Source organism: Bactrocera tryoni, chromosome 5, assembly GCF_016617805.1.
Source record: "Bactrocera tryoni isolate S06 chromosome 5, CSIRO_BtryS06_freeze2, whole genome shotgun sequence".
In the NCBI taxonomy this organism is placed as follows: Eukaryota; Metazoa; Arthropoda; class Insecta; order Diptera; family Tephritidae; genus Bactrocera; species Bactrocera tryoni.
This window is the reverse complement of record NC_052503.1, coordinates 57426636-57450690: the sequence shown is the minus strand read 5'-3', so window position 1 is coordinate 57450690 and position 24055 is coordinate 57426636. Positions and strand designations below refer to the sequence as shown.

The 24055-nt window shown below is 37.5% G+C and overlaps 1 protein-coding gene across 9 annotated transcripts in view; it reads left to right on the top strand.

Moving 5' to 3' along the window:
- Positions 1-24055, top strand: part of LOC120778691 (hemicentin-1) — a 532407-nt gene that overhangs the window by 468851 nt on the left and 39501 nt on the right. For all 9 annotated transcript variants that reach the window (XM_040110644.1, XM_040110643.1, XM_040110645.1 and 6 more), the window contains exons 8-18: positions 131-229; positions 451-610; positions 720-831; positions 13489-13670; positions 14051-14226; positions 14344-14475; positions 14614-14729; positions 15297-15681; positions 16089-16218; positions 16417-16512; positions 19609-19767. In XM_040110644.1, the coding sequence (XP_039966578.1) occupies positions 131-229; positions 451-610; positions 720-831; positions 13489-13670; positions 14051-14226; positions 14344-14475; positions 14614-14729; positions 15297-15681; positions 16089-16218; positions 16417-16512; positions 19609-19767 (1747 nt within the window). The remainder of the gene's footprint in view (positions 1-130; positions 230-450; positions 611-719; positions 832-13488; positions 13671-14050; positions 14227-14343; positions 14476-14613; positions 14730-15296; positions 15682-16088; positions 16219-16416; positions 16513-19608; positions 19768-24055) is intronic.

Below are 24055 nucleotides of genomic sequence, written 5' to 3'. Positions count from 1 at the left end.
TGATAAAATATGTTCGCGTTTAAAACTAGTGAAATTTTGCACAAATTCCAAATTTTCTAATTTCAGCAGTTCCCACCATTAAATATTTCATTACTGAAGTTTTAATTTCTCGTACTTTAAATAATTTCAGATTCATGGCGCTCGACCAGCAGTGAATTTGACGTGGTTCAATTCCTCAACAGTCATAAGTCCCGAAGAGAACGATTTAACCGAAATTAGAACGAAGGCGGTAAGTGAACTCAAGTATTTAAAATTAATTATGAATTTCTTTAACAAGTTAACTCAGAAATTTGTTCCTAAAAATACCAAATGAAATATATTATAACTGCACTTTTTGAGTTGACCCACCTTCAAGCTCATACAAATACACTGAGTAGAACTTTAAACTTTTCCAATGCATTTCATAACTATACTTCATATATATTCGTCCTTTCATAACGCAATCGTCAGTTCGAGAAGGACGACGGCACGTATCACACGCAGTCGGAGCTTATCTTCAACGCGACACGCTTCGAGAATGACATGATTTTCCGGTGCGATGCGGACAACGTGGTGCTGCAGATAAACCGCGAAAAACCATTCACATCTTCGCTGACGCTGGAAGTCTTGTGTAAGTTGCACGCTATCGAAAACTACAAAATCAACAGCAACAAAAAAGCTAAAGCAAACAAGTGTTACATAAAGCCCTTTCCGTGCATTTCTACATTTTCTATATATAGATCCGCCAGTGGTTAAGGTCAGCCCACCCGAGATTACGGTAAACACCAGCGACACCGTGCTGCTCAACTGCGAATATGTCGCAAATCCGGCGTCGCTGACGCAAGTCATGTGGTAAGTAGAAGGATTATATAATTTTTTTGCAAACAAAGAAAAATAAAAAGTTTTGAAAATAGAATTACGCACACACAACCTCTTATTGACTTTCAATTTCTAATTGTCTTAAGTTACTTGTGTGCTCAACAAAAATAAATAAATTTAATTGCATTCAAGTCCATTAATGGGTAGCAAATGACAGCGATTACCCGCTGTTGCACCAAGTCACAATGCAATAACCGCTCACACACACACAAATACCATCGACAAATAGTTGCAAAATCAGACGCGCAGAGATTTTCACACCCACTCACATGCACATGTACTTACGACTGATGCTAAAGAAAAAGCCAGCACTGGAGTCGCCTCCAGTGGGGGGCAATGACACACTCCGCACGAAGGCAAATATCGATACAGTAAAGTGCAAGCCAATTAAACTAAATTTCCAAATGTAAACAAAAAACTAATTAAAAACAAATACAAAGGCAGCGTTCGCAGGAAGGCATTGTGCAAGCGTGGAGATAGCAGTGCAAATAAAGCAAATGGCAAATCGAAGCGCAAAGCAAATGGCGACAATCAGTGAATGAAATATGCACGCATTCACACAGGCGCAGGCGCTGTGGCAGGGTTGCATGTGTTGGTTACACGACCGATATTGCGTAAATGCACTAATGCAGCCGCCAATATCGTGTGCAAATAGCTCAACAACTCAACAATGTTTAGCATCGTAGGGCTAAACAAGCAGCGCGCAGCGGAGAATTTGTGCAGTGACAGTCACAGAAACATATACTTGCAATATGGGTGTGTAATGTGGCATCACAAGCACCGACTTAGCATATTCGTGCCAAATCCCTATTGATACTTAGTTAATGCATAAGCCGAACTCTGCTTAAATCATGAGTATTTCTATTGGGTAATTTAAATTTACGACGAGAGAGCGCTTCTATTCCCAATGACCGATTCATTTATATCGGTCCAAATATTTGCAGTAGTTCTTTAAGAATTGTTCCGAGTCTTCTATGAGTTTAAGACTAAAGCTCTTGAGGCAATGAAATCGGTCAAATATTTAAACCGAGGAAACCGATGTTTTGACAAACATTTATTTGTTTTTTTTTTTTAGTAAGATTGAGCTTTTTGACTGCATAAGCATATTGGCGATAGAAGCTAAATTTATTTTCATCGATCATTTGCTGGAGATTTGAGAACAGGCAAAAATTCGCTAGTAAATGTATTCATTAAAATCAAAATGTATACCTTTAAAATATCATCAGCCCAAAATGGTAGATACTAAATTACACACACTTATGCACTTGTAAACATCAATCAAGTGCCCTTATGACAATTCAAAATCGTGTGTGTCTACTAAGAACCTCGATACTTCAAAATAATTTAGTTTTTTGCCGATTTTTTTAAATAATTTGCTAAATAAAAATTGCTGTATTTCAACCAGAGTTTTCTTTTACTACTCCGTAGCAGCAAAATTCCTAGAATTATTGCTATGCTATAGCTACCGCTCTCATTTTGTCGGGAGTCATAGCAGAGCCATAGCATAACAATGTAAAAGTACGTCCTCTGCTCTGCTCGGAGTTTTGTTAGGTAAAAAACTATAGCTGTAGCAATAGCCAAAAATGAAGTGCTGTGCTATGCTCTGGCGTAAATTGGTAGCGGTAGTAGAGCAGAGCTAATAAAAATTTTCATGTGCTACAGTTACACATCGCCTCACTAGCACCCAGTAGGATATTGGACTTTATCAATATACTGGGGCTTAGTTCGTCCATGTGAGTTAGGAGAGGGCACAATAGACCTAAGGTCGCGGTGCATTGCTCAATTATTTATCTATCTATCTATCTACAGTTACACATGGGATGCTATGGCTCCCGACAAAGTGAGAGCGGTAGCAATAGCAAAATTAAATGCTACGGGAGTAGCGTAGTTTTTTAAACGCTGATTTCAACCAATAGAACCTTCATCACAACACGAGACTCACTAAATGTAAATTGATATTGATATATGTAAATCAGGGAGAATATTTTAGATTAGGGCAACACAGTTAATTACAAGTATATAGCGTTAGTATAGAACATCCGCAAAATTCGTAAATACTTCTTATGGCTTATGGACAATTGCTAGTTAAGCTATACAAAGGCGATTAGCTGTGGAATGGAGAAGAAAACATCATTGCATTTATATCTAAATCGGAATCTTTTTATTTAATTAAGATTTTAAGCGATACATATCGTATTTTAACTGCAAATATGAATGATTTTGATTAATTATAGTTTAAATTGAAAAAAATATTACTTGGTACACTGCTGTGCATAAAAAATTGTAAGACTTTTTAGTTTAGATTTCGCGCGACAACACATTCGTTGAAATATTTATTTTTGGTTGGTTAGACTGTCAGTGACAGCTGTCCCAAATATCACATCGAAATAATCATTGGTGTTTAGTATACGCTTGTCTTTCTGAAGTACATAAAATGGATTCGGCGATTTTTACGATGAGTGGAATTATTCAACAGAAAAGTACCATTAAATGTTGTGTGCGGAATCAAATTTCTGGTGCCGAAACGTTCAGACGATCAATTAGTCGGATGTCGTGGCAAAGGTGAGCCGAAGCCGAAAAAACCACGTCAAAGCTAGTCAAAATACAAGGTGATGTCGACAGTTTTCGTCGATTATCGAGATGTGATGCCCTTTCGGACCGGCCAAACTGTCAACAAGGAATACTCTTTGAGTGTTATGCATCGTTTGCGCAAAGCTATTTGTATAAAGATACCGGGATTATGGGTCGAGAACTCTTGGTTTTCCACCACGCTATTGCACCGTCGCATACTGCAATAATTATCGGTGAGTTTTTCTCCAATATTTCAACCAATATTGTGCCGCAACCACAGTATTCGGCTGATTTAACTCCGCGTGATTTGTGGCTATTCAGCAAACTCAAACGACCGCTCCGTTGAAACTGTTTTGAGTCAATTGAAGACATTAAACGTGAACCGCTAATCACATTGAAAGCTTTTCCGGAAATTGACTTTAACAAGTACTTCGAGATTGGAAAAAACGTTGTTACAAATATATTGGGGTCAAGGGGGACTACTTTGATGGGAACGACATAGACTTTAAAGAATAAATAAAGAATTTTAAAATTGTAAGCAAAGTCTTTGTCTACCTTTGCTCATAGTCACTTAATTCAGAAAGATTGTCTTCGTGTCTTACAATTTGTATAGTGAATATATGATACTCTCGGGATTTAAATAATTTAACAAACTGTTGATATAACTTAATTTGAAAAAGTTTCATTATCTCTCTTTATTACAATTCTAATGTTAATTCTCTCATTTTATGGTTTTATAAAATCCACTAAACAGTTGAAAGTCAGGTAACTTTCAGGGTACACCACAGTTTGTTACAGAAAATCACCCTTGCAACTAATATGGATGCAAAGTGCTTCCCGCCACAAGCAAACAACTTATAAGTCCTTAACAATTACTCATCTTTATATTTTCCAAGTCCAAATTGTACTTTGTAAAGTGTTGCACAATTAGTGTGCTTATGAGTTTGGTGATTTTTAAATTCCAATCAGAGTACGAAAAACGTGCCGAAAGAAAATTATTCCTTGTAAAAGTATGTGACTGCCACACATGGACTTTTCGTGACCAAGAAGAAGAACATACAGCCATCCATAAATGCAAAGCTCACTACTAGATTTATGCAAACACACATACATATATGAATGTAAGTGAATACATTAGATGTCATGTGTTGTGAAATGCGTTGCATGTTGCACATATATGGAGTAAATTCAAAGAGATGTATTTACGCAATTGTGGCACGACAGACCAAAATAAGATATTCAAAGATATCAGAGAATATATCTGGAAACCAAGCGACACTGACACGGAGCGCTTAAGAGGCGTAAGTGAAGAGGGTGTGTGCAACGCTGCACTTGAAAACTGGAAAACAAATGGGACGCCTGCATTTGTTTGCAGTCCGCAGTTGTTCGGGAGCACACATGCCTTTCTTACTCGCTTCCGCAGTGCTCCAGCTGTCAACTTGAGTGCATTTCTTCATTTCGGTATTTTCTCTATTTCAAGCGCCAATTCATAAGTCAAGTCCTGAGGGCACATCCTTCCTGCTGTTGCTCTGACACAACTGCTCTGCCTGCCGCAATAGCGGGGAGATGAAGAGACAGGAGCCTGATTGAAGCACAACAACAACAACGATATATGTAACAACAAGTAAATATGCAGCTTGCCACAGTGGCAGCAACAGCCCAAAGACTGTCAGCCGCTTCAAATGCGCTTCTTCGCACGCTGATTGTACGTTTGCTCGGTTGGCTGCCTCGTCGGATGGTGTGACTTCATATTTGTTGCATGTTTTTTGTTTTTTCTTTTTTGTTGCACTCTGCAATGTGGCAGGAGCGCACTGCAACGTTTTGCTGTGTTGATATTTTGCTTGTTTACAGTTGACAGTTCGGCTAACTAGCAAGTGCGGCATGCAACATCAGCTATAGCAAAAACAAGCCACTCTAAAAGTCATCTAAAGCATGTGTATGTGTGTATTTGCGAAGCCTTGTGGTAAATATGCGCCGATTTATGCACATGTGCCACACTGTGAATGCGTGCATATGCGACGTTAGAATGTTGCATAAATTGCAATTGCCACAAAAGCGCAAATTCCGTATTCAAAAAGCATAAAATTCAACAACAGCAGCATGAACAACAACAATGACTGCAGCACCGCCAACTCATAACAAACTTGCGAATAAGCCAGCAATGTTACATTTACAACACCCACTATTTCATCGGCACTCGGGCTCTCTACGCTCCCGATGGCGGCATGTGGCGCACAAATCCTGCCGCAATAAAACAAACAGATTCTGTAGCTGCCACTTGGATTGCAGCAATTTCGTTGCAAGACTGCTTATACTCTTGAGCTGCGTATGTAAGCGTGTGTAAGTGACTGGTTGGCCCCGCTTCGCGCGAGCGCCTTACTTTTGCAACTGCAATCTTTGCGCAAAATTTACAATATCCACACACCCACTAGCCAGACCCCACTAGTACATGACACACATGTGTCTCTGTGTTTGTAGGTGACGTGCGATTTCTTTACGTGGCACCGACGCATAGTTTTTATGTATGCCTGCAACAAATTGTGGCACAAATATGTCGCAGGCATTCTCTTCACATAACTTGAGTTGTCGAACAAATCCAAACACCTCTCCAGCAGCAGTTGTACCCCTTCTTCACCACGCCTGTGCACCCCTGCAAAGTGTAACGCTCTTGTCTCGTTGACTGACTGTCTCTGAGAATGCGTAAAAGGTCATATTTGGAAAACAATAACAACGTTTGATATAACGACTTTTTAGTCAAGAGTCGGAATTACTTGACTGTTGCTAGTACGGATCGGATTTCGAAACTGCACACATACATACATACAAGTATGTACATTTATAACAGTTTGCCGTTACAACTAGCGGCAGTTCCTTTTAAAATGTTAACCGTTGAACTCGCGTTGATATACACATATGCCACAAGCGCAAACGACTCATAGCGAGGTATAGTGATCCAAAAAGATATTAGTAGTACAAAAACGAATATTATATATATATATATATAAACTCGAAAATCTGGTTTTGGTTTTTTTATTAGAACGTGGCAAAATATGTATATATGTATATATATAAACCATATTTTCGAGTTTTTTGATTTTTAATTACGATATTTTTCGATTCCTTGAAGGCAACCAAATAGAACTATTTTTTATTAAAGAAATTTGAAATGGACTGATAAAAACAAGTCTCTAATTTTAGCACAATTACAATAACTTACAGACTCTGCTGTTGTTATTGCAGCAATATTCCCAGCGAGCGAAAACATTCGTCCACTACTTTAGAGAAACTCCATCTAGTTTCCGTAATCCTCTGGTTCGATAAAGTCTTTTCTGTACCGATTATACAGGCCCGACTTTCAACTGAACGTTTACCGCCAATTTAAATTTTTTTAGTTTTCTTCCTATTTGCCTAGAACGTTCACTTCGTCACTCACGCTATTGTTCGTGAAGCCGAGTTTCAATAGACTTTCTATTTCAGAACATACACCAAAAAACTTGTTTGGGACTTAAAATATGAAACTTATATTGTAACAAAAGTTGTCATAGAACTTCTAATCTGTAAATCTTCCAAAAAATTTTGCTCACCTCCATGCATATTTTAGCCGACAGTATTCTTACTTACCACCGAGCTCTCGACTGCCACTCTACTAACTATGTATATCCGCCACAGTCTTTCCCAACAACAGACTGCGTCTCTTAATTCCTTTCAACTATTTTGTTCTACAATGTGTCAACGGCATTGCCACATTCGCATCCACCTATTGTTTATGCGAGCAATTTCGTTTTCCAGCCGCACTATCCACAACGCAGCAGGTTGGCACGTGTCATTTACCGTTTTCCGCGTTCATTTTTCGTTGTGTGTCTGCACATTCGCGCGAACTTTTGTTGTCAGCCACCTATATATCCTACTATATACTACTACTTCAGCAACTACTTCTACGTTACAGCGCACAATCACATTTCCAGTTATTCAGTGACCCCGAAGTTTACTCGCTGTAACATCTGCGGCACTTGCTCTGTGGATGTGTGCGCGTTTATGGGTCACCACACTGTGCGTGCGTTCGAATTAAGAGCGTGGAAACAAGACTTGCACCGACTCCACTTCTATGCATTTTCTCGCAGATATGTCTTCTTCTTCTGGATCCACCTCTTATTCATGAGTGCGCCTGACACATTCCTCGAGTGTCACGCGCTTTTATCGAAATTTTAATACAATTTCAAAAATGTTCGCTCTTTGACCCACTGATCCGCATCCTGACGCGTTGAAAGTGCACTTGTCAAGCGGTTGTTCTGATTAAAACACATAAAGTGTCAACTGAGAGCAAGTGCGTGTATGTAACCTAGCGCCTGTGTAAATATCGGAATATTCTTGATACGAAGTTATGGTATATAAACAGTATATGAAATTTCTTTCTTGGTAAATTGCTGAAAGAAAAAGATATGATTAGCGCCGATTGCGGCTGAAAAATTAAATACTTAGATATTACTTCAAAAAGGCTGATTTAAATTTCATCTACATCTTTTACTTGATTGGTAATGTAATCGTATAAATGACTTTACAGAGGTAACACCTGATCAAAAATATACATTAAACTATGAACAGGTTTATGATTTAGTCAATGGCATGACTACAAGTAGAATATCTATTAGTTCCAACCGACAAACCTACTTTCATCGGATGTTCGACATATAAATTCACACACACCCTCTACCGATTTCTCGACACTTGTTAGACATAGGCCAGCAGCTTCATAATTAATATACGCTCTTTGAAACTCACACATTGTTAAGTATGGGGACATAAATTTAATTGACTTCAAGATTTCGTTATGTTCATCGCAGACATATTTTGATGTTGTATTTGTTTGGCAGCTTAATGAAGAGCTGTTTCCGTATTTTAAGTTTATTTTGTCCATCTCTTCCAAAGCTATATTTTAATCCTTAAAGAAAATTGCACTTTGTATGAATATTTAAATCTAAGGATAAGAAAAGTTACTTAGACTGTGTTCAAGCGAGGGAAATTTTGATGATAATTATTCTCAACATCTTCTGCAAAATGTTGTCTTTCGCACTACCTCGTTCCTCCGGCTTCCAAAACTTTGATAAGGCAACAAACGTTGGAGTGTTTGAACGCAGTAGTAAACTAGCTTATCTCAGCAAAACGAAGGAGCGCGATAAATTTCATACGATGGCATATGTGGAACGTTTTCAGTAAAAGCCAAAACTGACTTCTTAAATGTGAATACTAGGCGATGTGATGAGATGCTTGGGATTATAAATTTTTTTATTAAACAATAGTCAGCTTAAGCATATATCATTAAAATATAAACGAGATTCCAATGAAATGCTATATGACTTAAACTTTCAGAGATGTGTTTATTTTCACATTTTAAAACCCGCATTGAATGCCTTAACATACAGTCACAACTGCAATCCAATTAAAAATACGAATTAATTGTAAATCCACGGTCACTACCCATTAAAATTCATTACTCGCAATTAAGCAATTTTTTAGTCAAGCAATTAAGCGAGCACCGCCTACAGAAAAACGACGCCATTCTTTCCACAAAGACTTTAAATTTTGTTGCAAGTATGTATGTGGAATGACGCCGTGTAATATTTTAAAGTGCGAAACGCTTCGCTTACAGATTGACTCTCAGAGTGTTCTGGCAACTCATTTGCGCTTTCTTCATTCTATCTGCATATATCTTTATATATACTCATACATATGTATAGAGATAAAATGGCGCATTAAAAGTGCAGTCTGAGATGCACACAGCAGGGCCTTTCCATGGGCAGCCGTCCATCCTGTCGCATTGAGGCCAACTGCGCTCGAGCGTTCTTAACTTTTCCGACATGTTGGCTTATTGCGCCATTTGCCATTGTTGCTACGACCGATAATTACAATAAAATTAATTACGCCCTACAGTTGGTCGAATACCGTTGCCGCCCGAAAACGACGAGCAGATTTATAACGCGCGACGCATTGCTCGTTTCTTAATGCCCTGCAGATGTGGTTTTAAGTGTATGCGTGTGTGTCAGTATGTGCTCGGACACTTGTGCTTGGGCAGGTGATGCAAGGACTCCTGAAAAGTACGCAGAAATATTATCTTTCTCTGCTTCCGCAGGCAATGCCGTCATTGCAATTACTTTTTGCGCACCAATTGCATATTGTTTAAAATTCTGTCTTTATACCCGAGATAAACCTATAACAAATGGGTATATCAGATTTGTTCATAAAAATTAAGGTAAGCAGGCATAAACAATGTTGAAACACGCTACACAGACATAATTATATGTTAGATATAGGGTGGTTCATATAGTGTTCTTTTCTTTCTAAAATTGAGAATGTAAAAAAATAGCATTAACGGTTTAGTCGAGATTAGTTGATAGTAGTTTTGTTAGATTTCGGAAAAATTGATTACGGTGTTTAGTCGACCTTTTAATTTCCATGATATTTGACAGTCAGCCTCGCAGAAACGGAGCAGCCATTTAACAGTGTCAAATCCTTGTGCTTAATTGCGTGGCATAACGCACCAACCAGCTTAACTTTTATTTCGTTCACGGAATCAAGAAGTAATAAAATTCTCTCTCAAACGTACTCTAAAGAAGTTAAATAGACGAAACTGTCATAACCCCTATTTCTTACATGCTAAAAAATGCTTTCTAATTTAGGTTTTGAATAAAAATTTTATTCCAATAACCCGATAATGTGGGATAGCTTAAATTTTTTATGGAACATAATCCTAAAGCTAGGTTGAATCCTTTACCCAGCTTGCCTTATCCATCCAGCCTCCAACCAGTCTCCTTCTTATTTGCTTACGCATTTCTTTCAGCGGTGTCTGCTTTTCTTCTGGTAAATCAATTAAATTTTATGGCACACCTTCTGTCATTCGGTTGCATTACGGTCAAAAATTTATCGCCACAATCGGAAAAAGCAACAAAACATTGTATTAATGCTCAGACAGGCTGATAAGCAACACACATACGAAGTTTTGAAGTATTTTGCAAAATTTATTCCCTCAGAAATTTACTTCCATAAAATCTAGGCCTTGACGGTTTAATGGCATTGGCATTTTGCCGTTCGCAACATCATTTTTAGCTGCGAAATCCATTGCGATCGAAAGCTTTCTTTTCCCCAAAAATATGCAATGCAGCAGAATTGATACTCGTTAGCTTGAACAGTAAGAATTGGCTATTCGATATTGTTTTTGTAGCGTCAAGCTTTAATGTAATGAGAGTCAATTGTAATTCAAGCAACATATTGTTCGAGTTGCTCAGTCATGATATCGAAATTTCAAGGAATAAGTAAAACTTGCGCCTAAAAGGCTGCAGCAAACTGCTAACTGCTTGAGGCCACTGTGAAAACGCCTTACGGTTTGATGCAAGGAAAATATTCCTCTTCAGTTATGCCATTGCATTTCCGATGAGCACAAATTGAATACAACCCATGATTATCGTCTATGTTACGCTTCAATAGTTAATGCCACGCTTAATTCATTTTAAATCGCTTCCAAGTAAATGACTTTCCATCCTACGATTGATTTCATCGAACCAGCTGGGTATATAAATGGCGCATACCGACAAATAATTTAACCCCAGCCGACGCACATTGTTAATCTTCCGGCTAATGCAGGAGCATTCAATTTGCATGCAGTGGGCAGGTTGCCGGGGTAATGTTACATTTCAAGTTCCCTTATTTTGCCTTCCGCTACGCTTATGCAAGCGCGGCAATTGCAAGGCCATATCTTAGCGTGCTGCAAGTCAAAGGCAAACGTGCCAAGTTGGACGGAACCTTGAAACATGTCGCTAACGACATTCGACATGCATAACTAATTTATTAGCTCTGATCAACAAATGCTTATGTAATGCTATAATAAATTAACTTCTATTGCTATATACTTGTATTAGAAATCTACCTCTATGCTTATTTATTATTAAAAATATAAAGTCTGAAGCTTTAAAAGCGTTTTATTGCCACAAAAGTTGGAATTCCTCAAATAAATCAAATAATTATATTACATATATACGCTTTACTGGGGGTGACGCTACTACTACCTTAGTTAATGAGATATAGCATTTTTGTGAGGCAACTTGAGTTAGTTTCCAAAAAAATGGATCATAAAAGCATTTCTCGTGTTAATAAAGCATTGCTTTTTGGGGAAAAATACTGTTGAATTTGGGCTTTGCACCAGAGAGATCAACCGTTGAAAAGAGATTTGCTAAGTTGGTAAGAGGCGAAATGAGCACCGAGGAAAATGAAGGTAGTGGTAGCCCTGAAGAGGCGAAAGCTCTGTGCAAAGTGGACTACACGTGATGAAGCGGGCTTCAAGCGCGGAAATACGAAAAAGTCAGCTGGCAAGGTTATGACATCAGTCTTTTGGGATGCACGTGGTATAATACTCATCGACTGATTACTGAGCCAGTTATAATCCATTGCACTATGTATTTGGTTGCAGTTCTATTCTACTATTCGAAATATTTAGCAACTGTATTATTTTTTTAGAAGGATTAGTTTGAAAAATGCGCATATACTTCATCGTTTCCAATTAAATTTTCCTTGCTAGAGAGCTCCGATAATAAACGCGTCCTAGTTTATAGTACCGCCGACCCCGGCCGAGAATTAGCCATGAATTGTCATAAAAAGTACATGACAAAAAAATTTTCTGTAAACCTTTTCAATGGGTACAAGTAGTAGTAGCAGTAGTAGATGTCACCTTGCGTTTGCAACGTAAGCGGAAAAAATTTGATTATTTACGACATCGCATTAGAAACTCAGAAACAGGAAAAAACGTACCTGGGAAGGGTATATTAGCTTCGGTGCAGCCGAAGTTAAGGCTACACCGAAGCTAATATACCCTTCCCAGGTACATTTCTTTTAGTAACTATGTTTCCAGTTTGTATGGAAGCTATAGTAATCCGATATGAACAATTTTGTCGCAGATTATGTTTTTACGTCAAGCAGTAATCCATGTCGAATTTCGTGAAGATATCACGTCAAATGCAAAAGTTTTCCATACCAGCACTAGATTCCGATCGTGATGTGAACAATTTCTTCGTATATTAGATTGTTATCTTAGAAAATAACCTGTGTGAAAGTTTTCCATACAAGAACTTGATTCCGATCGTTCAGTTTGTATGGCAGCTATATGTTATAGTGGTCCGATATCGGAATTTGCGACAAATGAGCAGCTTCTTGAAGAGAAAATGACGTTTACGAAATTTCAAAACGATATCTTAAAAACTGAGAGAATAGTTCGTATATATACACACAGACAGACGGACAGATTATACATATACATATATCTTTCTCTTCAATCCCTCTATATATCAAAAAAACCGCATCAATATCCGTTTCGTAGTTCTAGAGATTTAAGCATACAAAGGGACATAGGGACAGGAAAATCGAGTTCCTTTTATCTATGTATTGATGATATAAGTTTTTCTTTTGACATACATAAATATGTATATATATTTTCGCTTCACGCAGCAGTCCACTCAACTGACTATAAATTGATCTTTGTAGCGAAATGAAGAACCAAGATTCGTCCATTGTCATATGTCGAGGCAAAAATTGTATAACCGCTGCTCAGATTAAACGAGTCTTTGTCATTTTGAGCCGGCGTGGCTTCTCATCTGCCATGGTTCACCATCGTCTTCAGAATTGTATCCAAATTCCAAAATTTACGACAGCCCGGTTAATGAAGTTCAGGTTTTCATCTAGTATTTTGTGACAGGTTTCTTCTGGTTGTTATGGATTTCTGTAAACTCACAGTATTATATCGGTATAGATTGGTACAGAGTTATTTGAAAAATATAAGAAAGTTTTTGCAAAAATTTGAATAACAACTTTAATATCAATTGTGCCATTGTCTTAAAAAGTCTCCATTTAAAAATATTATGCGGCAGTTTGCTTTTTGCTTTACACCAATGCACATATTACCTTTAAGAAATACACTTACCAAGTAACTATCTACACCTATTATAACCTTCCACATCTTCCTTTTGTCATGACTTAAACTACATGAATTACTTTTTTTCGTTTTGCATCCATTTCCAGGTATCGGAACGGTGATTCAGTCAATGTCAACGACACGGAACGCTACGAGGGTGGCAACTCCGAGAACGTTGCACTAGTTATACGTTCTACTGACAAGGAGGATGTCGGCAACTACACCTGTCAACTATCAAATGCCATCGGCAAGGGTATCTCCGAGCAGCAAATCGACCTGGATGTACAGTGTAAGTGTCGAAGAGTCATACTGCATAGATACATATATACAGCAAACAATGTTTATTGCTCTGTGACAGCAGCCAGGTCCCAAATATGTATATCTGAAATTCCGCTCTCCCTTCTCTTCTCCTTGAAGTATACGAGTACTTTTACTTAATTTTGTTGTTATTATTATCTATAAGTGTTTTACTGTTATTGTTATTATTGCATAAGTGCTATTGTCATTGTCGTTTACCCATGTTGTAACTACCGTTCAAGTAAACGCTGCTAATGTCCTTTACCGGTGTCTTCTCCTCTCTTTCGCAGCTTTATCCCTCGCATATTATATGAATCTCTTTGTACATATCTATAGACACCACTAATGTGCTTGCGTTCGTATTCATTTCAGTTGTGCCAATTGTAGAAGTGCTGATGATACCCGAGGGTCCCGTTAAGGAGAGTGACGAATCGAATGTGACACTCTACTGCAACATCTTAGAGGCCAATCCGGCACTGCTAACAAAAGTGCGTTGGTATGCCAACTCGACGTTGCTCAAAGAGCTGCCCGATTGTGAGGAGACAAAAGTAAGTAGGAGACACTTGTGTCAGGTGTGAAGTTGCTGTAGGTTGATAATTGTTCATTTCGAAGTATGCCACTTTAGTATTTAATATTTATTGATTTTTTTCATCCCGAATTTTCAGGAGGACTTATGCCATATCGATCCAAGTAAATTGCTGTTGGAGAGCATTGGACGCGGCTTCTTCTACAATTACTCTTGTGAGGGCTACAATGCCGCCGGTTGGGGACCACGTAGCGAAGATAAAGAGTTAATGGTGAGTGGAGCTAAACGCAATATTTGGTATTTCATTCATCTTTTGGACTAGACTGGCGTTTATCTTTATAAATTTTCCACACAATATTTTAGCTATTCGTTTTTAGTAAAACTCTCTTATTTTATATTACACTCACAGGTACATTATGAGCCCGGTCCAGCCACGCTCACACACTTTCCGTTGATTGCTGTGAAGAAGAAGAGTGTGACATTTTCTTGTTCCGTAGACGACCCTGGATATCCAGAATCGAATAGGTCTGTAAAGCAGCATGACAAAGTCACCAAATTTGCATCCTCATACAATTCCATTTATCCCATAACCAAATTATCAACTACATCAACAATCAAATCACAAACATCACTTGTCTCCACCACACCCCATACGGGTGATCAATTCCATATACATTTCCATACTGTTCAAGTGTTAAACCCCTCTGAGGCTGAGGCAGCTTATGAGGCGTTGATACAACAAAATTATCCATTGCTTGACAAACACCAACAACAACATAGCAATCAAACAATTCAAAAAGAAACGCATACACTAATTGGCCTGAACAGTCATACACCCCTATGTACATTGCTCACACTCACCACATTCTCACCAAAATCACAAATTCTAACACTCTACAATGTGGCGAAACCGTATGCGGTGGACAACACTTCATCACAATTATCATCAACATCAACATCAACATCAACCTCATATGATTCATCTGCAATATTTACCGACATCAATTCTTCACTACAACAACAACAACTTTCGTTATATCGCAAAATGGGCTCCTTTACTTATCGTGCCCAAATGTTAATGCATCCACATAGATTCCGTTGGCAGCGTGGAGGACTTGGACCCTTGCAGGATATCGTCACCAAAGATTGGACTGTGGAGCCGGTGGGTTTGGACAGCCGCACCAACTACTCTTGCTACGCATACAATGAGGGCGGTAAGGGCGCCATGGCTAGCGTTAATCTAGAAGTGCATGCACCACCATTCTTCATCAAGAATCTGGTGCCATATACGGGCATGTTGCACACATCGCGCACAGCAAATCTGACATGTCGTATCGAATGTGTGCCACGCTGTGAAATCACCTGGTTGAAGGGCACAGAGCCCATTGAAAAGAACGACACGCGGTACTTCATCAAGGAGAAGTACGTGGACGCTTCACCGGCGACGGGCGACTTTGAGAGCATGCTCTCAGTGCTGGTGAGTACGGAAATCATTTCTTAAGAAGTTATTTGGAAACAGGTTGATATAATATGATAAAAAAAGACATTTAAATAGTCTACTAGAAAAAGAATCCTGGGCGGATTATATACGTTGAAGACTAAATTTTATGAAAGAAGTGAATTCAAAATTTAAGTATGAAATTGAGTTTTGCCAAACTTGAGGATTGAAGAAAATTCGACCAAGTAATAATGGCTGGCTATTACAAGCACTGAAATTAAGTTTTTGTCTTTTGTTGTCTCCTTTCTCATATTTTGCGACTCATAACATTTTTTTTTAACAAAAACTAGATGAGATCTTGAAATAAAATATCTTTTTAAAATATTCTATATTTTATTTAAGCAATAAAAAAACATTTCCTTTTTTCCCACTGTGTTCGTACATAGCACTTCAATATGTCAAATTGGCCCAATCAAAAGTTCGACATCGAGTCGGATAGCGCGAACTACACTTGCGTATCTACAGGAAACACCGTTGGACCCGGCATCAAAAGCGCCACTTACTTTTCCATTGAATGTGAGTTCTAAGAAAAATTATGAACAAATATCTAAGGTTTGACAAGTGATACAATCTCTCAAACCTTTGAACAGCAAAACGAAAAACATTAAATATTTGTAGAATTGTATAGTATTTTTGAATAATATCCATACATATTCTTAGCTTATTTCATTTGCTTCATTTTGTAATCCTCTGCTACCACTTTCTCACTAACAGATGCGCCGGAGAACTCAACCGTTTCGGAGGAGAAGGTTTACGTGCAGGAAGGCACTATACCCGGTCGTGTTATTTGCAATGCCAAAGCTAACCCGAGTAAGTATCCATTGCAGATTACAAATATATCTATTTTACATCTGACAGTTATGCAAATAATACGCACAAACACACGTCATGTCAGCTCGATTGTTATTGTGTTACAGTGTATTGACGGTTGTAGTAAATGTCAAGTTGAAAATGTCAGCAATTTCTGTCAGCGTTGACATAAATGACAAGAGTGACATGGCAACACACAGTAGCCTCAACTTCTGCCTCAGTCTTAGCTGCCCAACTCGCACACACTTAGCCAGTGGATTGTGAGACGCGCCGATGGAGCGTGTTGACTGGCGTGCGGTCTCAAGTGGCGCAACGGTACCGTTATATTATGCGCTTATGTCAGCAGCGCGTCAAGGCGTTTGCGAAAATCGAGGTTGAGTCATGTGGAAATTGACATTTTTGAAGGGTTCCCATGCGTGCTATGGGAAGTCTTAAGACCGCGTCAACATATTTTTGTAAACACTTGCTGCAAATTGTAAATCAACAGGATTTAAATATGTCGCAACATGCAAAACACATACACTTCCACGTTAAGGAAGGTTGTCTTGTCGAGATTTATACAAAATCATTGTTGGCAGCCGGATTATTTAGGGAAATACAATTAATTTTTTAAGCTCTGTGTAGATGCTACTAAGGAAGAACAGATTATTCAACTTGCTGAAGCTTACGCTTACCGTTTCATGTAACTTTTCCCAACCAGTCTACAAGAAGTTGTAAAAAATTCAGAATTTCGAAGATGTTTCAGTGTGAATTGGTTCAAATATTGTGTTCAAAAAAGCTTCAACTAAGCTTCCATCATCTTGCTTCATTTACTTCATAGTTTGTAATATTTAATATTTGGCTCCAGAGTCTCTGTGGTGTCACTCACTTCTGGCGAGTTGACCCAGCTAATGAAAAAGATAGTAATACTAAATTAAAAGAGTGATACTGATACTGTTAGCTATTTATCAACGGAAGCGCTGGAACTAAAAATACGTCAGCCTCTTCGAGATTGGCAGTGCGAATTGATGCTTATTATACTTATATCATATATACATTTTTATGTATATGACATACATAGGTACTACACGAAGCTGCAACAACTCTCCCAAAAAGAAACTGAGTCCATAATATTTGTAAAACTCTTAAAAAAAGAATATATGTGGGATGGCAACTCTATCCTGAGCGAGCTGGCTCAGTGAACTGTTGCATCATCTCACTGATTGGACGACGAGTAATAGACGAGACGGCGAGCGCGACGGATCGAGCGTTAAAATTACTAGTTTACATTGTTACTTTTGAACTTTTAATTAAAATACATTTTCGTGTTAAAAATAAACTTAAAGCCACTTTTGAATAAATTAAAAGCTATATTTAACAAGTAAGGAAGGGGTAAGTTCGGGTGTCACCGAACATTTTATACTCTCGCATGATAAAGTGATAATCGAGATTTCATTATACGTCATTTACATATTTTTCAAATACCGTATTTTTGTAAAGTTTTGTTCCGCTATCATCATTGGTTCCTAATGTATGTATATATTATACAGAGAAGGCATCAGATGGAATTCAAAATAGCGTTATATTGGAAGAAGGCGTGGTTGTGAACCGATTTCACCTATATTTCGTACATGTCATCAGGGTGTTAAGAAAATATTATATACCGAATTTCATTGAAATCGGTAGAGTAGTCCGTTAACGCACTTTTAGTGATTTTCAACATAACCTTTGTATGGGAGGTGGGCGTGGTTATTATCCGATTTCTTCCATTTTTGAACTGTATATGGAAATGCCTGAAGAAACCGACTCTGTAGAGTTTGGTTGACATAGCTATAGTAGTTTCCGAAATACGTACAAAAAACTTAGTAGGGGCGGGGCCACGCCCACTTTTCCAAAAAAATTACATCCAAATATGCCCCTCTCTAATGCGATCCTTTGTGCCAAATTTCACTTTAATATCTTTGTTTATGGCTTAGTTATGACACTTTATAGGTTTTCGGTTTCCGCCATTTTGTGGGCGTGGCAGTGGGCCGATTTTGCCCATCTTCGAACCTAACCTTCTTATGGAGCCAAGGAATACGTGTACCAAGTTTCATCATGATATCTCAATTCTTACTCAAGTTACAGCTTGCACAGACGGACGGGACGGACGGACGGACGGACAGACAGAACAGACGGACGGACGGACAGACGGACAGACATCCGGAGGACGGACGGACGGACGGACAGACGGACGGACGGACGGACAGACGACATCCGATTTCTACTCGTCACCCTGATCACTTTGGTATATATAACCCTATATCTGACTCTTTTAGTTTTAGGACTTACAAACAACCGTTATGTGAACAAAACTATAATACTCTCCTTAGCAACATTGTTGCGAGAGTATAAAAATAAACTTAAAAGCTATATTGAAATAAATTAAAATCTACATATATATATATAGATGTATATATTGGCAGTTATTATTTGGAATATTCGACATGGTAAAATTTGCTATATACATATATATATATGTACATATATTGATTAGAAGAGAGAGAAGGGAAGGCACAGAATTAAATAGAAAGATATATAGAATGAAAGAAAGAGCAAATTTTACCCTTAAATGAGAGGAAAATATTACAAATAATAACTGCCAACTCTTGTTCCTAAATAAGTCTCTGAATTACTGGGTTTTTTTATTTTTTGATATTCCATAAATCAGTCCCAAATGATTGACTTTCGGATATATACACTTTATTCAATTTGTTGATTTTAATTTTATAATTCACTATCCGTACCAATTTGAGTTCAAAAGGGAACACTTCTCTTCTATTTAACACTTAAAAAGAAATGCAAAGTAACATTTCTCCTTAATTCTATGAGAGAACAAGTTATCAGCTTAGCTTATCTAGCCTATAATTTCCACTCCAACCACTCTAACGGTAGTTTAGATGTACCCATAAAAATAAACGGCTTGCTAGCTGAAAAGTACAAATCTTTTTTAGTCAGTTGAATGGGAAGTAAATTGCTGGATATACACTTCTACATTATTTTACTATCCATACATTTTGCAGAGAACAAAATCAATTCAAATACACATATAATTCAATTTGTATTTCTCAATTGCAGGCGCTCACTACAGTTGGTACTTCAACAATACGAAACTGGGGCAGGATCAGGCTTTAATCATCAACACGCCAATGACACGCAATGACTCCGGCGTCTACACATGTGTTGCCTCCAATAAGCACGGCAAGAGCACAGTCGAAACAATCATCGATGTACAATGTAAGTTGAAACACTTCTCTTCGAACAGTTTTCGAATTTTTATTCTTCAACTTTGTCGCTAAAATAAGAATTATAGGTATTACACTTTGCAATAAAGAAAAGGGACGCTTTTGAAATTACGACCGTTATGAAATTGTCACATGTCATTTCTAAGCGACCTTTTTCTCTAGAATTACAATTACAAACAAAAATCCTAGCGTTTCAAAATATTTCAAATTACATTCTGTAAAGAGGGGAAGCTGTCAACACAGCGGAATTTGTATTACAAGAGCACAGACACATATGCATTTCACTTGTTTAGTACGTATAACTGCATGTCTGTGATGTTTGAAAGTGTCCTTTCATGCGCTTTGTTTGGCGGCTTGTCAGGCGTGTACTGAGCCATTGACGCAAGTGTTTGAAATTGTCCGAATAATTTTACGAATTTTTATGATTATTTCCATTTTGATACTTTGCCTTTCAGCGCCGTGTCGGGCATTTTATTGGAACCTTTTTCTACAATTGTTGCCAAGTCACAGCCACAAAATTGTTATGTCTTTTGTAATGTCATACGTTCAAATACACATCCATAAGAGTGTTTGAGCCCCTTGTTGAATGCCCGTCGCGTTTTTTAATATTTCTATTATTTGCGTTCGTTCACAATCGTTTGCCTCATTCGTATTATGTAGAATTATTTAGCAAAAAATATGCGGTAAATGGTTCGAAGCCATAAATTTCTGCATTTTAACCACACTCACTCAGACACCTCCGCCCATATCCATCCACAAAGTGTGGATGCGTGTGGCTAAGCTCGCTGCGGTGTGTGGTGCGGGCGGGTGCTTCGGATTTCACAGCTGGTCACGCTTTGATAAGCCTATTTAATATTTATTATTGAAAAGTTTCAACGCCATTCACATACCGTTAATACTATTTATGCTGAGTTCGGCTGTTTTGTAGCATTAAATGACCGCTATTCAATTGAAATTGACCGGAAGTGTCGCCAACAGCGCCGCATTGATCCTTTTGACCTTTCGGCGGCAACTATGCGCTTGAATTAAATTTTCGACACAATTTCAATTATGTGACCAAGATGCGGTATTGCATATGTGTTAGTCGGTCAGTAGGAGTTTTGTATCCGATATTTGAGCTCGTGGTTACAGAACAGATTACGTTTTATTACAAAATAGCTTTGCAAAATTGCAAGCAATAAAAAATATAATACATGAAATGCCGATGTAACACTTTGCGTCTTCGAAATGAATTTCATAAAGTATGCGATTTAGAACTTTGCATAAAGTGTGATTAGGTGAAACAAAGTTCTATAAAACGATATTTCTTATTTATATTATCTTATTCACTTAAGAAATAACTAAACTATATAACGAAGATTAACACTATGGAGTCTGCTGCTAAATTTCTGCTTGAAGGTTGTATATACAGTTCTGGAGAAGTTTAGAAATTTATATATTAATCTGATCAAATGATAAGGTTCAAATAAATCAAACGTACCTACATGTATGAAGAAAATATGTCGTGTTAAGGAACGGAACCAAATTCATAGACGATTTAAAATGTTTCGCAAAAGGCACTTCCAATAAAAACGCTAGGTGATCCGAAAAGCATTTGAGAGTAGATAATCCAACAACTTATACCAGCTGTCTGAAAAGGCTTCCATCAGTTAGGGTGCAATATGTCGTTATATTTCAGATTGTATGGAGGCAACTCGATAAGATTTCAATTGCTTTTATATGAATTTAAAAAAAAAACAGTGCTCGAAGTTAACGAGTAAAAATTGGCGATTCGATTATGGCTGCTATATATTTTTCTAGCAATTATAGTGCCTCGTTTTTCGGCATAATTGCAGCACAAATGTGAATATTTGCTTCTACTGATAGATTTTTGTGAAAATAAAAAGGAGGATGTAGCCCTTCCGTCTTAGTTCCTACGTGTACCAAAATTATATACTTTCGCAACTTGCATGTATTGCCATTGTTTCATCCATTTCTTCCAAATTTCATTAAAATTTCTATCATATTGACCGTAGTTGTTCTAAAAAGAGAACCGAAAGTTAAAAAATATTTATGTTATATACATAAGAAGTGTTGACCAGTTTCTATCAATTTTTGGAATCCGATTGGCAAAATTAACTATATTGATATTTGTTTCGCGTACTATAAAGTGAAAGAATCAGATGGAATTTGAAATCGTGTTATATGGGAAGTAGGCGTGGTTGTAGTCCGTTTTGACCCATTTTCACAACATAACATAGGCTGCTCAGAATAATGTTATATACCGAATTCAGTGGGAGTTGGTCGAGCAAATCCAAAAATATGTGATTCCACCTAAATGTGAGCCGAACCATGCCCGTATTCTAATTCTGACTCCGGCTTCTTTAAAGCTATATTGCATCATCCTACGTGTGAATCTAAAAGTCTCTGGTGCATTTAGTTATTGATCAAAAAGTTTTATATCTTAAATATGGCTTTGTTAGGATTTCGATTAATGCTATTTTTTGCCCGGGAAGTTGTTCAATTACGCCAATCTACAAACTCGTCTTCATTATTTTTTAAAGGAATATGTGAAAAAGTTTAATTAAGATGTCTAAATTTTAGCTCAAGTTACCGCTTGAACTGATGGGCAGAAAGGCCCTCACTCGGTTTCAATTAATTAGGTATCGATCTCGGTTATTTTTAGGTGATACAAAAAACCGTTAGGTGAACAAAATTATTGTACTCTATGACGACATGTTGCAAGAGTATAAAAATGTTGCAACATTCATTATTTGACGAAATGGTGAAAGGATCGATTACATGTTCGGCACCTTATTAAATTATATTCTAGGCCATTTTTTTATTTATTCTTCAAAACCTATTTTCTCCTCCTCAAACTAATTCCCTTTGACCCGAATACACTTGTGCTAAATTTTTTTCCAATCCTCGAAAAAGTTCTTGAAGTCAATTTTAGGAATAGCATTCAATGCGGCTAGATTCACACGGAGCTAGATCAAGTGAAGATGGTGGTTTCGGCACGATATTGGTTGAAAATTTGCAACGGTGCATTATCGTAGAGCAAAAATCAAAAGTTTTCGTCTCATAATTTCGGCCTCGTCTTACGAATAAATCGACTTTGGAAGAAAACTTTCAACATAGCCTTGATTTTTGACCTGATCTCCCGTGGTTTTTTCGTCTTCGGCTCACCTTTCAGCGGATTAATTATCTGTTTTTTGGTCATAATCATAGATCCATGACTCAACGCCAGTAATAATAATTTTCATGAAATTATAGTAGTCGGAAAGTATTGTTTCACAGATGCTAACGCGACTCTGTTTTTCGAAAAAATGTATTGATTTTGGAACCAATCCTGTTTTAACTTTTTTTAGGCCCAAATGATGTTTCAAAATTTTTTTCACTGCACTTTCCGATATTCCAACGGTACCAGTAAGAAATCTGACTGTTAATCGTCGATTCTCAAGCACCAATTTCTTTATTTCATTGAGTGTTGATCACTAGTTGATGCTGATTGCCTTCCTGGACTTGGTTCGTTGTTAACGCGTTCTCGACTCTCTTTGAATAATTTGCACCAATCAAACCCACTCGCTCCCTACAAACAATTATCACCCTAGACCTTTTGCAACATTCTGAATGATTCGGCAACATAAATTTAAATCCGCCCACAAAATTTAATGGAGCTTCTGCTTTGAATAATTTCACTAATCGTAAAAATCGCCGAATGCACTTTTCGATGTGAAAGTTGCCACATATGTCACCGACAGTCGTACCAACCTGAGAAAAAAAAAAACATTTTGACGAATGTGCTTTCGCGCGAAATTTAAAATAATAAAGATTACTGTTTTTTGCTGACACTAAAATGAACCTAGTTGAGTCAAATGAGAAACGTATCATATAAACTCAATCAAAGAGAAATATAAATTTAGTTTAAGTAGTATAAACAAAATAAACCAGTGAAACGGAGTTCTTTGTAATAATAATTAAGGTATTAGACGCTGGTCTAAATCAATTTTATTCATAATTAGCGCTTTGACAATTTTATCAATATAACTCCCACTCTGAACTAAAATAAATAAATTAATATATGTAGTATATGGAAGCTGGAGCAATTCGCTGCCCCTCTTCGTTCGATATTTTGGACATTTTCTGCATTAAACTATATTATATCCAATAATATACATATGTGCATTCGCTTACTATTGATAAGATATCTTTTTCCCTTATTTCACAATTATACACTCTAATACAATAGGGGGATTCTCTTGCTCTTGCAAGATTACACGATGACACAAAATGCAGAA